The sequence below is a fragment of the Cynoglossus semilaevis genome, chromosome 2 (genome assembly GCF_000523025.1).
Source record: "Cynoglossus semilaevis isolate Cse_v1.0 chromosome 2, Cse_v1.0, whole genome shotgun sequence".
NCBI lineage: Eukaryota > Metazoa > Chordata > Actinopteri > Pleuronectiformes > Cynoglossidae > Cynoglossus > Cynoglossus semilaevis.
Genome location: NC_024308.1, coordinates 18506749 through 18519993, shown reverse-complemented (window position 1 = coordinate 18519993; position 13245 = coordinate 18506749). Strand labels below are relative to the sequence as shown.

Sequence of the window (13245 nt, the reverse complement as noted above, 5' to 3'; positions counted from 1 at the left end):
CCGTGAGGCGAATAAAGGACTGAAAAGACATTTTCCAACTTCTTTGGAAATGATGTGTAATACAAAACTTGAGGTGGTGTCATACCTCAGCAACTGGGTTTCTGTTGCACCAACGACTTATCTGGGTTTGCACTAAGACGGTAGTTAATCAAAGTCATCTGACCAATACTTCCTTTGTCACAGTGCCGTGGTGGTAGAAAAATTCTTCAGTGTGAAAAAGCTTTTCTAGGCAAATAAATAGTAGGCTTTTGAAGCTTTCATGAAAGTATGTTCATGTTTCTGCAGTTTCCATGCAGTGACATGCAGTCCTTGATGCCGGAACAATTTCACCTTCTAACAAATCTTTTTACAGCTCAAGAAACTACTACTACTACTGCAGTAGTATGCGGAAATGTAGTAAAACAAGTTCAACAAAGTCTTATCTTATCTTAGTCGTAATAACATACAAACAAGCATAACTCAGCCACAGCTGTGACATCACGTACCTCCAAAAGCATCAATAATAACACATTACAATTATACTACTAAATACTACTAAAAAGACTAAATGCTGTTTTACTCACCAAGACGTCTGACAAAATCCATCCTTTTTGAGCGCGCTAGCAGTTTCCTCAAATCAGGGCTGTCCGTTCTCTGACCATCCGATCAAATCACTCAAGTTGCCGACGTAAATTTTGGTCAGCTGGAAGGCCTTGTCGTGGCTAACTCAAAATCTGATTTCTTTCAACCTGGCAACACCTGAGGATGAAATATGATTGGATAAAAAAAACTTGAGTATACGTGACTGGAGGCAGCGCCACCAAGAGCACAGCTGAATTTAATAGAAATTTGATAACAACATCACACATGACAACAATAATTATTCACTAATCTAAGTGACCTACTAACCTACTAATCTCTCTTAAGGAATTCTCTATTCTTTGATGGTGCGCTGCTATTCATGTTTGTATTGTATCTTTACTCTCATGTTATTCCTGTGTGTCTGTCTGTCTATCTATCATGAAACTCAAATGATGCAGAGCTGTCTCTGAAACCTAAATGTAGTCATTTCTCAAAGAGAAGATAAAGCGCCTATAAATGACAAAGACAGGAGGGAAATTAACAACACTACAACTAACAACAGTTGAAAAAAGTACAATGGCCCAATAAACAAAGGTTGGTAGGACTCCATACTCACAGTTGTCTGTGAGTGGGCTGTCCAAAGAGTTTAGTTGTAAGCAGCCGGACTTCTTCTTGGAGCATGAAAGACGTTTCGCACCTCAACCGAGGAACTTCTCTACAGGACGTATGAACATCATTGGCATTTGTTTACAGCCCATACAGTGTTGCAGGTCCCATTAAGGTTATATCAGATGTGTACTGTACATCTAGGTTGTGGCGCTTGCTCTAAGAGCCTCCGGTGGCCAGCTGTTCCACTCTGAACTTTGTTCTTGCAAAGGTGAACCTCATCAGTATCAAACTAGGTGGTACAGTGACAGGTAAGAAGTGCAGTTCTTTAGTGCATTTGTAAATGTTAATAAATACTTCCTTCGGATTATTTGCCAAGTTACAACCGACGTTTTAATTAAATGCATTTCACGTGGGTGAGTTTATAGCACTTTCAGCTGAAGTCAGTGTGCCTGTACAGGAAAGATGTTTCTGCCACATCATAAGCTGGTAGCAACAGCAGAGAGACATAACTCTACAGAGATGAGAATTAACCCCAACCCATACCCCAGACATGAGCTTACAGGAAAGCTCATCATTCACACACACACACCACTTTCCACCCCACAGTTGGGAGTTTGTACCACTGTGGTCTTATTGACATCCCTGGTGTCTCTCTAAAAATATAAAGCTGTGGGGCTGAATGATCACTGCGGTTAAAACCAAACCTGGGGAAAACATTTTCAGAAAATATTTTTTATTTTTTTTATTCCACTCCATCCATTCTACTACTGCTTTTTTTGTAAATGTTTGAAGGTCATGTTAATTCGCCATAAGTTTTGGTTTCTATTTTGGCAACTCAAAAAGAAGTTGTCAGGTAAAAGCGATGTCCGACTTGTTCTGCAGGTCAAGGAAGGAAAATCCACAATGCAGTTCGAAACAAATGTAGAGGGGTAATTACGTCAGACCTAACCATAAAGTTCACAGTGTCTGCTTTCTAGAAGCGCATTTGTCTGTTTCCCAGAACTGTCATGCTGAAAGCGGTCCTTGCAGCAGTAGCAGCAGTAGCAGCACCACAGAGTGGGTTAGGTGGGAGGCTGGTGTTTGGGGTCTAACCAGATAACGCTTAGAGATGCTGCTCCAGTTAATCAACTGACAAGGAGACTCAAATGAATCACTGAATCAGCAGATATCTCCACCAACTACTCACTTTTTCACACACCCTGCTTCTCTTCTGATGCAGCTGTGGTCATAATGACAACTGGGTTTTTACACAGCTGGAGTTTAGAACCTGGGTTTAATTTGAAAACGAAACTCGCGCATTTGAAATGTAAATCGCCATGTTGATAATTGCAGGAACTTGCAATTTGATTTTAAAATTAGAAGAAAAAAAAGTGCTGAAATACATTTTCCTATTGATGCACTCAATAACGTAATAAATATTTATTTTACTATGGCTGCTCGCACTGCAGCTGTTTCAAACTGCGGCAAGAACAAGACACAGGGGTTTTGAACAAATGACTAACCAGCATTGAAAAATAAAAGATTTAATCTTTAAAAAATATTAGCCCTCATGTATCCTCCTCATCAGAAGAGGAGTAACAATCCAAACCCAGGACGTGACCAGTCCTCCCCCTGGTTGGGCTACTGTTCAAAGATCTCTCAGTAGTCCTCTCTGTTGCTTCACAGCCCGAACTACACGTGGGAATGGCACGTTTATGTCCAGATTCCAAACTCAACACAGTCCTGCCACTCTTTTGTGTACGGCTGTTGCCTGATGAACAACGGTGATCCACAAGAGAATTTGTGAGATTTGGCAGACTCGTCTGCAGCATCCGGGCCAGACTCTGTTCTTGACAGGAGCCGACCTGATGTGACAGATGTCTGACCCCTGCAGTGGCTATTGCCAGGCGCGTTTTGTCAAAGGAGAGTGGCTGGTCTTGATCCGGACATTCTGATTCTGGACACTGTGACGTAAGGTTACTGTGGACGAGACGTGGAGGTGTTGTAGGAGTGTCAGAGCTCTCACTGTGATTGTCCTGTGACTTAGAGTGCCGTGGATCTTTCGCTGAAACATTGGTGACAGAATAGGTAGAAATGGGTCAGTGGGCATGTTTGATGGACCAATAAAGTTGACGGGTCCTTAGTTTACAACATCCTCGACGGCGTTTCGTGGTAACATCACCATTTCCCATAAATGTTAGACTTGCTCCATCATTCCGACGTACGGCGTTAAAACTCGCAACTTGTTTGCACACAAACTAGTTAGAGATTTGTTTACAAAACAGCTGTCTAATGAGGAGAAGAAGTTAAAACTGGCTGTGGTGTCTTTCTGAAACAAAACAGCTGTCTAATGATGAGAAGAAGTTAAAACTGGCTGTGGTGTCCTCACTTGACCTTGGTTTGTACTCACACCTACACACGGCACAGTTCCCACAGAGCTCTACATGTACTGAATAACACTATGTTCTATCTATTTAACTCCAACTCCAAAAGAATATTAGTGCTGGTACTTGGTATCGACCAGTAGCCATATAAATACTTTTACTCATACTTGCTTATATAAATAGTTATCAGAAGAACCGTATATGTGTGTCTATTTAATTTTTTTAACCCTTAAAATAAGTGAGAGGTAAACCAAAAGCGTTGGCACACTAACCTGGTTTCTCAGAGCCCACGGTCTCTGTTCTTCTTTTGCTGTACGGTCGTGCAGTCCACGGCTTGTGCTTACAAGAAGGGTCAAAAACCCGTAGTTTGGTGATGAATTTTTTGTACTCCTTCTCCAGAGCCTCAATGTTCTGCTGAAATTCAGCTATTTTTCTCTCTGGATAATGAGACAGCTGGGACTGCTGGGGTGAAAAGACAGACAGAAGAGTATTCAACGACCTGCAATATTTGTTCATTTTTATTACAGTATTACTTAGTATCTCATCGCAATTTAGCAAAAATAAACTAAAACACATTATAAAATAATTATACATACGAAAGGTTTGGCTTTAAAAAGCCCATTGCTGGTAGCTTTGTTTACCTAGACGAGATCGAACACAGCATACTATTGGCTAATACAATGTGTACTATATAATAAATAATAATAAATATATAATAATTAACCAATTAACTTAAGTGGCAACGTTAACATAAACATGGTAAATATGTAAATATACTCAAGAAACTATTTTGGCTTAACAATTCACTTACTTGTAAATAGTACTCTATGTCATTTTTGATGCTGGGGATCCACTTTTTAACTGAAGCGGCTGAAGTGAGAGTAGACTGCGGACAGAAAGGGATGGATAAGAGTGTGTTATGTATATTACTCATAGTAGTGGACAGTTCAAAAGCCATTACTATTTTTCCATCACTTTACCAACTTGGGTCTCTGCTCCTGCACGTCTCTGATGCGTCCCTCTGTACAAAAACATTGACGTGTGATATTATCGGGAGCACTACCGTCAACAACCGGTTCCTTCATGGGTTAACCTTTTGCTAAATTTGCGTCATTCTGTCGGTAAACGGTGTCTTACCTTCCCTCTCTTTCTGAAGCCACAGCCTGTTCAGTCTACCTTGCTGCTTCTCTTCATTTCTTGCCATTCTGTCTTCCCGACCTATGACGAGCTAGCCCACAGCTAACACAGCATATTGACACAAACAAAGTCACAAACAACGGCGCGCTTAGATGAAATATCGCGAGAGGTTAACAGGTACACGTGAACAGGTATAAACAAATCATAAGACAAAAAGAAATTCCAAAAAGATCAAATTGAATCCACAATATTTTTTGCATTAGTTGTACAAGTTGTAAATTAAGTAAATCAAGAAATATATCACATTTAAAGAATTTGATCTTGGTTTTTGACTGGAAATGTAAAAGGATCGAAAACAATTTAATAAACCGTTTAAAAAAATAAACAGCCTAAGGACCATGAATGATGATGAAAGTTCAGAAATATATCTATATAGATTAACCTAACTAATTTGTAAGTTATTTTTTCTGTTTTTTAATAATTCACTTTCTAGTTTGTTGATAATTAATGAATAACACACATTTTGCAGGTAAGTCAAATACGCAACTATTGATATCTCATTATTGTGTTTTGAAATAAATAAATGATTTGATCACGATCAAGAGTTTATTTTTTTAAGCATTAGCTAAAAATAAAGACCACTGATTGCTATTAGAGCACGGCAGATAAAGTTTAACAAAGTGTATCAGTGTTTCCATTAGTGTTTTGTTTTTTTCCATGAAGAACTAACCAAAACCACAAGACTCGAGATGAAGATGGTGTGACTGTTCTTTAGAAACTGTTTTTTTTTTCTGAATCTGAAACTTTAGTAGGACTTCAGCCCCCTAACAACCCCACTTTTCCATTTCATGGTATTAATCATCTTTTTATTAGAATTGCCACATTATTATTGATTACTATTATCAAGAAATCCGTTGGATAGAAACATAAAAAAGAGAAAAGATAGCTACTTGCTTTTTTTTCCAAACTGACTGTACACAATTAGAATATCTTGTTGCTCCTCTATACTTTTTTTCTACAGCTAACAAAAGTCCTCTCTGTATATTAGAGCTTGTCCAAGAACTAATGCCACCACATGGTCAAAGGCTGCATTGCAACAGAGCTTGTCGTGAAAAACATATATATATATAAATAAGCAACTGGACTTGTTGGAGCTTGAAAAACGTTTCATTCCTTAACTGAGGAACTTTCTCAGTTTCTGGTTGGTGTAAGAGGGAACCCTACACTTCTCTAGACCACTCCCTTGACAAACTTGACAAATGACACATCAAGGTGTGAGGAATTGTTTGATCACCGCCTTAGAGACAAGTGACTGCTTCTGATGGTATGAACTCTCTTCATTGTTAAATTTTAATGTGGATTTAACTTCTACGATGGATTGATTTTTTTTTTAGTCGACACTTGAAATTGTCAGAAGGTTTGAGGAGGAAAGTGACAATGCAAAAAAAATGTATCGACCATCTTTATTTACCGACAGAGGTCTCCAATAGCAGGGCTAGAATTCACACATTTCTAAAGCACTTCAGTTGTTCAACACAATGCACGACTGTATTTCTTTCAGAGCAATTATGCAGTGGTGTGAAAATAAAGAGTCTGTTGAAGAAAGAAAAAAAAAACACGAGGCCAAGTTACATCTGTAGGACAGATGGGTGGAGTGTGTAAACAGAGGGGATGTGAGGAAGGCCAATCTTAACTGCAAAAAGACACTTCCTCTGTTACTCCGAAGTACAGACAGACTCACATGGTGCGTAAATCAGAGATGAGTTGTTGGAGAGACGTCAGATTGTGATGAGCACCTCAAAAAAACACTTAAACACGCGAAAGAAATCAGCTGCAAATAAACCCAGTTGCCGGAGGATAAATGTGTATACAGAGCAACCGTTGATGTGTTTCTCCAAGATGACCTAATATTTATCCTTAAAAATGCTCAAGTAAAAAAGAAACCTACACAGATTTATGAGCCTTATCAGTAAATTTAAATGCAGACAGCTATCGCCTTAACATAATTTCATTTCTATGCACCATGTGAGATAGTTTCTTGAAGAATTTATGAAAATAGTTAAGATCTACGGGCCAGAGTTCATAGAAGAATAGACCTCCTGTATAAAATATAAAACAATACCCCAGTGCTTAGGAAAAAAACAAAATCCTTAAATCTCATCAATGACTGAAGCTGTGACTTCAGAAAATACCTAGTAAGAGCTAAGGAGCTTGGGTTGGGTCTCTGCAGGCTGTATTAAAGCGAGCAAGCAATGGCACACACCAAGCCACAGGATGCTTTACACTTCAAAATGCATATTTTCAAGCGGCAATTACAAAAATTCATCAATGGACAATGCATAACCTCTGAAAAAAATACTGTATGAAAACATCCCTGCTACTTTGTTTACAAGTATAAAACCTCTACCAATAAGTTGCTCCAGAATAGCAAGAAGTCCTTTTTGTTTTTTATTAATTTTTCTTTTTTATCATTGTTTTGTTTTATTTGTTAAAACTCAGTCCTCACATTGAGTGCCATAGTAAATGACAGTCTTCTCCATCATTTGACTTTGCTGAAGGATCCAGGAACATGCAGGCCTCGTAGTGGAGGTGCTCAGGAGGCTCCTGTTGGCCTGAGAACAGCAGCTGGGCCTTAGGACAGGGCTGGAAAAGCCTCTGGGTCGTCCACATTGGGTACAGACACTGATGACTGCGTGGACGAAAGCAGACGAGTTGTGTTAAAATCGTAGCATAGCAGAGTGACAGTGCAGTTAAGACGTTTCATTTCTAGTCAGATGCAAAACCTCCACAGAAGCAACGTTTACCTTGTCAGTCCTTCCGGTACGAACCGGCCTAGTGGGCTCACCGCGACCGCGTCCACGACCTCCGCGTGGTCCTCCACGTCCACGGCCTGGACGGCCCAAATCTCCAAAGTTAATTTCCAGCTGAGATGTAATGTCATTGGCGGGCTTACGGAAGTGGTGCTCGTCATCTCCCTGAGACACGAAACAAGGACATAATTGGTACAGCTGCATTTTCTATTATCATTTGATGATAGTGTGTTTGTACAAGGTTTAATTTGACTTCTGACACTACAACAGCATTGGATTTACCTTTGGCTCATCAACCTCTGGGTCAATTATTTCATCTTTCTTGGCCTGTAACAAAAAATGTAAAACATTAAAACCACAAATGGGGATAAATATCCTGTCCGTTAAAACACAAATCATCGATGACACAAACACAGAGGAATCAATTATTGTACTTCAACATTTTTAATATCATTACTGACGCAGAATATTTTTGAAAAACCACCATGTTATCTGCACAGAAGAAGTAATCAAAAGATCCCACAAGCCAATAAATGACTAATGGATGTATAAGACTCTCTGGCTCACCTCAGCTTTGGACTTGTGCAGCACAAATCCTTTGTTCCAATCAGCTCCCTCGTTTGCTTTTCGGATATTGAACTCCACCTTTGCTCTTTCCTTGCCCTGCATGGCCTTCCACTCATCCAGAGTCATCTCCTTGGGAGCTTCATCCTTGACCTCCTCAGCCTCATTCTCCCTTCAACACAGTCGCATACATTCATGCCTTTTAATTCAACACACTCGCACAGTTTTCACTTTAGATTGGTGGTGGTCTGCTTAAGTCTAGACATAAAGAACACAATCACTAACTTAAGTCAATTGGACAAAGGATCAGTGGCAAGATGCTTTGGCTAACACCCAACTTTAAGATTTACCCCCAACAGAGGTAACCATTGTGAGTCAATTTGTAAATGATATATTGTTGGACATCAACCTTTAAAATTGATAGAAATATGTGGCACTGATGTTATTTGTTTGTGGTCCATGTGGACTACTGATTTCAAACTCCTGTTTAAAGCAAACCACATCTACGGTTTATTTACAGCAACTGACAGATCCAGAATATGGAGACGGGCAGAAACCCAGAACCCATTTAAATGTATTTACAACTGACATTGTATAAGCTAATTTTATCTTGAATTACTAAAATATTAACTATGTAAAAATGTTTGTTTGGGACAGCCAAACAAGATGACTGCCTTTGTCAACCTTTACTCAATAGCAAAAAAGATTTAGAATTAACTTTTTTTTCTTAGTACTTTCTACTTTATATTTTTGTAGAGGGGTGTTTTTCTACTTCAAAAAGTCAAAAGAACTTACTTGTTCTCAGAGTCAGCAGCAGGATGCTCCTCTCCTTCAGGATTCTCCTCAGTGAGGTTAGATTGGTCAAGTTCACTGGTAATGAAATGAACAGTCTAACGTCAGCATTGTCCATACAACATGATTTGTATGACGTTTAAACAAAGGTGTTGATCTGCAGCGGTAAATTACATTTATAGAATTAGGGTTTTTTCTTTTTGTCACTTCTGTCATTTCAAACTTTGCCATTCACATACAACACCAAAGCAATAAAAACAAGACCTCACAATTAATGTAATTTTGTACTTAAGAGAACTTACTTAAGCTCATCCTTCACGGTTCCCCAGTTGTGAGATCCACTTCCACCACGCTTGTCCTCTCCCTTTAGACTACTGAAACAACATTTGCTTTAGCCAGAATAAATATTCTTCACTCGTGTAATAAAACCTGTGCAGTATCATAGGCTCACAGCAACAGGTCTAAGTATTGAAAAGGAACATACGATCGGTCACTGCCACTGTGTCTGTCGAATTCACGCTTTCCTCGGGAATCAAAGCCATCCCCGCGGCCGATGCCTCGCCCTCTGCCACCGCGGCCACCTCTGCCGCCTCCACGTCCTCTCATTGGTCGGTCACCAGTCATCGGTCTGGGAGGAAAAAATGGAAAATAGTCAGTAATCCCGATCATGGCTTTTACATCTTTGTTTAAATAATTAAACACTTCAAAAGACACTCATTTCATTATAAACTTGGTTAATGCTTTGTCGTGTCATGATAATGTGATTCTAAAAAAAATATTATTAGCAGATTTATCCAGCAAATATGGTGATTATAATATAATATTGTTAGAAATATTAACTCACTTTTCTACAGAGAATTCTCCACCCTCTGGTTTCTCTCCAGCTTCACCAGCAGGCCTCTCAAAGCGACGAGGGGGCCGCCTGTCCACAGGCCGTCTGTCTGTGGGGGGCCGCCCTTCTCCCTGGCCAGCCTGGGGTCTAGTGCCTTCACCCTCTGGCTTGCGGCCTACTCTTCTCATACCAGTGCCTAGGAAAGATCACAAAGGTTTGTTAGAGTCACACTTCTTAATCAATAAAAGGAAAAAAATGCATGCAATTGAATAAGGTAACATTGGATCATTTATTAAATATTGGACAACTTTGTCAAATATTTCCAATAAAAACAAGGAATAATAGTTTATTTTGTCAAATCAGCTCTACAAACACCAGCCCTATTTAAATCTTGCCTGTTTTTACAATAATTAAGTGAATTTAGTCAATGTGATTTACAAAGAAAACGATGTTTAAACATGAATGTTCATTATGATAGCTGTTCAAATATTTGTACTGGTCCAGTAACTCTGAATGAAACTGCCATGTCTGTAGCCCCATGGCAAATGACAGACTGTGACTGACCAAGTCCCACCCCTAGATCACTATCGACCAAAATAGACATACTCCAGGACCAAGCAACAGCTGGGTGCACCATAGTCAGGACACCTGTCTCATCTTCTCTCAAGCAAACTGATTAACTACTTGGCATGTTATCAGGACGATAATGGCCAATCATGACTCGGAGATAACTTTATAAACATCCCTCACCAAAACATGACACATACTACTACAGACGGAGTGGAGTACAGTGTTTTATTTTCATTTTCACAGCAAAACATCGATTGGCTAAATTTTATTAGAAACACTAGCAACAACACTGTTAGAAAATGTTATACTGACGGACCTCAATCGTGTGGAGTTTAGATACAAAACGTGCGCACTCACAACACCTGTGGATAATGTTTGTATTAGGTAGTAAAGTATACTGCAATAAGCACTGTAAATATTCCTGTTTGGAAAATGCCCAAAAGCCAGGCCGGCCGCATGCACGATCACAAACACTGCGCAAACGGGAAGTGATCCGACACCACGAGGTTCAGCACCGCGAAAGCTGCGGGTGTTTCTCTTGTGTGTCACATCCACGGCACTGCCTTACAAAACAAAGTCTATGTGTTTCTTTTTTTAAAATATAAAAGTAATACAACACGGTTACATGTTTTTTGATTAATTTTATTCCGTAAGCCCTGGTTAATTTGTGTTAGCTAACCACTCGTGTCGTGGATAAGTTATCAATACAGATTAAGCACATACGAGTTTTAGAAATCGCACATGTCAATGCTTTTTTCTGTGGTCAACCGGGCTTTCGGGTTCCACCTGCTTCTCAAGGCCGGGCTTTGCAAGGACAGACGAGCCAAAACAAAACCGTTTATAAACGGTTCTTCGCTGATGTTCTAAAACCGAGGAACTCCAAACAGAGGGTTCATATTTTTACACTAGCCTTCAGGAAAAAGCAAATGATAGTACATACGAAGACAAACGAAACCACGCGGACCCTACTGCTAAAGCAAGCAACATAGCCTGTTAGCTCTAACAACTGATATGCTGATCATTAAGAACGACAAAACGCAGAAAAGTGTATTTTCTTTTACCTTCCTTCTTGAGTGGGACAGGCGCCTGGCTCTCTTCCTTCTTGTCAGCCAGTGGGGCCTTTCTGTCTTTCTGGGACTCCTTTTTCGGGGGCTTCGCAGCCTGGGCTGCAGTCTTGGCGGCACCAGGGGCAGAAGCCTCCTTCTTCTTCTTTACTTCAGCCTGCTTTAACAGCTCAAATGGATCCGACTCATCGTCAAATAATTGATCAAACCTATTGGTTATGGCACAGCCAAAACCTTCTTGCATTTGTCCGGGCATGATGGCGCCCCCTTCGCCAGGTTTTTCCTCCGATTCTACGGGGCTTAGTGCGAACACTTCGCTAGATGAAGCCACAAGATGGCTGGGAAAAGGACCCTCTTCTCTTCCGGCGCGGTAGACATCCGGGACCTGGGCGTTAGCGCGGATGGGATGTGTAGTTCTTTAGATATGATCAGCACTGGAGCCACCTATAGAGGAAGGCAATAAAGCACATCATTACCCACAATGCAGTTGTCGACAGCGATAACTAGACTGTCTGAGTCTGAGCATGGAAGCTTTAGGTGGCGGAACTGTTATTTTACTCTTCAGGATGAAAGTTTCCATATTTAAAAACTGTCAGTTCACCGTCTGTAAAACATTTGAACACCAAATATGACTTTATAATCACTTCAACCTGTTAATATCCGCCATGCTCCATTTGCCAACCCGTTAGGCTCACAACAGGTGCGCCTGTGCAAATGCGTGGATTAAAGGAATAGTTAAAGCTTTTTGATGCCAAGTTGCAGTAGCAATACTTTAAATATACAGGAGAGAAATTATTTTTTGACATTTCACAAATATATCACTTTGCCAAGCCAATTTAGCCCCTCAGTCTTAATACATCATAAGATCATTGTCACAACTTGAACTAACTTTGAGGCCAGCACCAAAATACATGTACCACACCTCTTGTACCACAGAACACAACGTAATATTGTAGAAAAATCATACATTTCTTTCTCCAGGAAGACATCTTCATAGCATGAGACCCAAATTTCTTTAAAAGAAAAAAAAAAGGCTTTTACAGTTCCTTTAAATTTGTTATAATACAGAAATATCTATCACAAATATATAACGTACTAGCTCCCCATGCTATCTATATGTGTGTTAGCTTTAACACAAAACGTGTTTTTTGTTGTCTATTAAGATTCTCAGTCATCCAGGTCATGTTAAAGGTTGAAGTGTTCTGTTTTGTGGTGTTCATGTCAACACCACAAAACACTAAGGCTACAATTCATGTCATTTTAGAATTGTTAATTGTCTAGAATTGTTTTTGTTAGGTTTAATGTAAATTTGGTGAAGTGGAGCTGGGGTTAGGTATTTTTTTCCCATCAGAATAGCTTCAGTTTTGAACCATTTTTGCAGTCTAGACCAATGAAGACTAATTTAGTGTATATGTAGGAAGCTGTACTCGCTCCAAATTTCTGAAATTCTTTGAACGAATGAATGACGACTTGAAAAGGAACAGATCCAAAATGCAGTTGCCATACCACACTGTGGGTGAATGGAAAATGTTGTTTTGGCTTCTATTACATTCTGTGTGGTGGGGGTGTATTATGCTTGAAGGCCTCCTCACTGACAAACTGACATGGCCTGACTGAGAACAAGTTTTTGCACCACCCTGTGGCACCAATACTGCACCAAGTACTAGTGTAAACAATGTTTAAGTCTTGCCTCATTCCTTCGGGGGTAATAAAACCTGACGATCAGCAAGTGTGTCGCTTGCTGGAACTCCCTCAAGTGCTCCCGGTGAAGTATAGACAGGTCCACTGCAGTTACAGACGTAGGTCAGGACTTTTGTCTTATTTCCACTTGGTTAATGTTTCAATGCCTAGATTTCAGTTTTGAGTCTCTTCAATAGAAGTAGCTTTTTCTTCTTGGTCTGCAACCACATAAAACCTCATTGAGTCAATCAGGGTTTTTTTTG

The 13245-nt window shown here is 39.8% G+C and overlaps 4 protein-coding genes across 11 annotated transcripts in view; all 4 read right to left on the bottom strand.

The window, feature by feature from the left end:
• The window catches only part of faslg (Fas ligand (TNF superfamily, member 6)), a 4054-nt gene extending 3348 nt beyond the window's left edge, over nucleotides 1-706 (bottom strand). The window contains exon 1 of the mRNA XM_025052528.1: nucleotides 564-706. The gene's annotated coding sequence lies outside the window, so the exon portion shown is untranslated. The remainder of the gene's footprint in view (nucleotides 1-563) is intronic.
• LOC103376744 (uncharacterized) overlaps nucleotides 1-4849 on the bottom strand; it is a 35614-nt gene extending 30765 nt beyond the window's left edge. For 4 of the 5 annotated variants that reach the window (XM_017040858.2, XM_008307237.3, XM_008307238.3 and 1 more), the window contains exons 1-4: nucleotides 4671-4849; nucleotides 4514-4554; nucleotides 4345-4419; nucleotides 3806-3995 (exon numbers count right to left, since the gene is read on the bottom strand). In XM_017040858.2, coding sequence (XP_016896347.1) covers nucleotides 3806-3995; nucleotides 4345-4419; nucleotides 4514-4554; nucleotides 4671-4737 — 373 coding nt within the window. In that variant the 5' untranslated portion in view covers nucleotides 4738-4849. Of the gene's footprint in view, nucleotides 1-1499; nucleotides 3215-3805; nucleotides 3996-4344; nucleotides 4420-4513; nucleotides 4555-4670 lie in introns of those variants that run through there. The other variant, XM_008307236.3, reaches the window with a different exon arrangement.
• LOC103399996 (methyl-CpG-binding domain protein 3-like) overlaps nucleotides 1-13245 on the bottom strand; it is an 844757-nt gene that overhangs the window by 236949 nt on the left and 594563 nt on the right. The gene's annotated exons all lie outside the window — the stretch shown is intronic.
• serbp1a (SERPINE1 mRNA binding protein 1a) lies at nucleotides 6119-11665 on the bottom strand. Of its 4 annotated transcripts, none has more exons than XM_017040783.2 (9): nucleotides 11300-11665; nucleotides 9681-9864; nucleotides 9321-9464; nucleotides 9139-9210; nucleotides 8840-8914; nucleotides 8048-8219; nucleotides 7763-7807; nucleotides 7475-7645; nucleotides 6119-7359 (listed from the first exon to the last, which is right to left on the bottom strand). In XM_017040783.2, exons 1-9 carry the CDS (start codon nucleotides 11556-11558, stop codon nucleotides 7303-7305), a joined length of 1179 nt encoding a protein of 392 aa, XP_016896272.1. In that variant the 5' UTR covers nucleotides 11559-11665; the 3' UTR covers nucleotides 6119-7302. The 4 variants fall into 4 exon arrangements, with proteins under 4 accessions (XP_016896272.1, XP_016896282.1, XP_008305463.1 ...); XM_017040793.2 differs by having other exon boundaries at nucleotides 9139-9207; XM_008307241.3 differs by having other exon boundaries at nucleotides 8048-8216; nucleotides 11300-11664.